This window comes from Malurus melanocephalus, unplaced genomic scaffold (genome assembly GCF_030028575.1).
Source record: "Malurus melanocephalus ecotype Western Australia unplaced genomic scaffold, MMel_1.1 scaffold_541, whole genome shotgun sequence".
Classification (NCBI taxonomy): Eukaryota; Metazoa; Chordata; class Aves; order Passeriformes; family Maluridae; genus Malurus; species Malurus melanocephalus.
In genome coordinates this window covers 307,492-309,990 of record NW_026623773.1, presented here as the reverse complement: position 1 = coordinate 309,990, position 2,499 = coordinate 307,492, and the positions used below count along the sequence as shown (strand labels likewise).

General features: G+C 54.3%; 1 protein-coding gene across 1 annotated transcript in view; it reads right to left on the bottom strand.

The window, feature by feature from the left end:
* Nucleotides 1-2,499, bottom strand: part of TMEM268 (transmembrane protein 268) — an 11,600-nt gene that overhangs the window by 1,774 nt on the left and 7,327 nt on the right. Inside the window, 1 exon segment of the mRNA XM_057381919.1 lies at nucleotides 915-1,106. Coding sequence (XP_057237902.1) covers nucleotides 915-1,106 — 192 coding nt within the window.

The window sequence follows — 2,499 nt, the reverse complement described above, 5'->3', positions numbered from 1 at the left end:
ACAGTGTCACCAGGAGCTGGGCCATCACCTGGGGGGACAAGAGAGGGGACAGTGTCACCAGGAGCTGGGCCATCACCTGGGGGGACAAGAGAGGGGACAGTGTCACCAGGAGCTGCTGGGCCATCACCTGGGGGGACAAGAGAGGGGTCAGTGTCACCAGGAGCTGGTGGGCCATCACCTGGGGGGACAAGAGAGGGAACAGTGTCACCAGGAGCTGCTGGGGCACCATTTGTGAGGGACAAGGGAGGGGTCAGAGCAGGGTATCCCCATGGGCACAGCAGAGGATCAACCCAGCACTATTTTGTCCCTCCCTCAAGGACTGTCTGACCGTGCCAGGAGCAGGGCAGCAGCCAGTGGCACAGATAACTGTCCCAGATCCCCTCCTGGCCAGCAGTGCTGGCACACTGTCCCCACGGGGGGTGACACCAATTGCCTGCTGGCCGGCGAGTGGCACTGCCCACTCTGTCCCTGCCTGCTCGGGCTTCTTCTTGAGCCAGAGAGCCTCAGTCTGCAGGGATGGCACCTGCACTGAATCCACTGAGTGACAGTGACAGCAAACCATGAAACCAATCCAAATCCTCCCCTGGCAGCTCCTTGCTGGGCAGGAATCGGGACACGTTTGTTGATCTGCGTGGCACAAATCTGCAAAGGCACTTCCCATGGAGGAGACAAAGGCTGAGCACACCCATGGGCAGGACCACCCTGGGGAGAGCTTTCCTTCCAAACAGGGACCCTTGGGACCAGCAAGGAAAAGCCCAATCCATGAATTCCTCAAGGATTCACCCCCCTCAGCAGCATCAGAGCTGTGGGTGAACTTCCAGGAGGTGCCCCATGGCTGCTGAGCTTTGGGGTTGGGATGCCTTAGGGGGTGATTTGTCACCTCTCCCAGGGGGTGGTGTCACCTCTGTCCTTACCTCGGCTGGGCCCTCGGGGACGAGGCGCAGGAGCTCAGTGCAGGGCACAGGGTCTTTATTTGGGGTCACCCCGCTGGACAAAAGAGGGGATTCTTCACATGGAGCCTCCTCCTCCTCCTCCAGCCCCAGCTCGGGCTGAGCTGCCCCATCTATGACCACACGGAGCCTGTCCAGGCTATGCCTGAGTCCTGCCTGGGGCAGAAAAGGAGATTTTGGGGCTCTCCAAAGGCAGGCAGCAGTGGTGTCCTGAGGAGAGCCTTCACAGGGTACGATTTCCTCCTCTATGGCTGTAACTACTGAAATTTCCCACCCCAAGCAGCAGTGGTGCCCTGAGGACAGGGTTTAAAAGGCAAATTTTGAGTTTCAAGTTTCCTCCTGAATGGTTTTACCTCCTGGAATTTCCAACCCCAAGCAGCAGTGGTGTCCTGAGGATAGAGTTTAAAAGACTCAATTTCCACCTGCATGGTTTYAATTYCTGAAATTTCCAACCCCARGCAKCAGKGRTGTCCTGAGGAYAGAGTTTAAAAGGCACAATTTCCTCCTGCCCATTTTTCACTCCTGGGATTTCCCATCCCAAGAGCCCAAGAGCACTCAGAGCTGGGTGTCCATCCCCATCCAGCTGCCCCTTGTGCCAGTGACTGCTCCCAGCACCACAGCCCCAGCCTGGCACAAAGAATCCTGAGTTATCCCCTGGGKGAAGCAGGGAATTCCTGCCCATCCCTGAGCTGCAGCTTCCAGGGACATGAGCAGCCTGGAGATGTTCAAAGGGCTCTCACAGACACAGCTCAGTGGGTATTTACACACCCACGGAGAGCAAAACATTTTCTGAAGGCCAAGAGCACACAAATTTTTATACAATTCACTCCTGCTCCTCCAGGCCATCCCATTTGCTCAAGGTGGCAGCTTTTTCAAGGTGTTTCAATTCCCACGTACAGGAGAAATAAAAATACCCAATTCCTCACARCCATCCCATAGAAAACAAACCAGATCCTAGGAATCCTACCCCACAACACCAATAAATCCCTGCATACCAGGAGAAATTTATCCAGGAGGGTATCCTGAACAATTCCCAGCAGAAAGGATTCTTTTAGAATTTTTTGTGGCCCATCCAGGACATCTGTAATCCCCAGGATTAAGCTGTGTTTGATAAATATTTCATTGACAGCTGCCAGTCTCACATCYGTGTTCACTATTTACACACCCACAGAGAGCAAAACATTTTCTGAAGCCCCAGAGGACACAATTTTTAATATAATTCACTCAATCCAGMACCTCCTGCTCCTCCAGGCCACCCATTTGCTCCAGGAGGACAGCTCAAGGTGGCAGCTGTTCCAAGGAGTGCCACGTGCTTCCAAAACCTGCTTTTGATTCTGATTCCTGATGGCTTTTCCTCATTAAAGCTGCACGGTTAATTAGTTAATTATCCAGACACGCACATTCCACGGGGTTTGGACAAATTCCTGCTGCTCTGGGCACGGCCAGGTGCCCTTTATTCACCTCAGCAGGGCACCCAAACTCTCCTTTGTCCTTTCCCACCTCCATCCCAGCACATCTGAGGCGTAGGGCTGGCCCTGCCCTGTCCCCA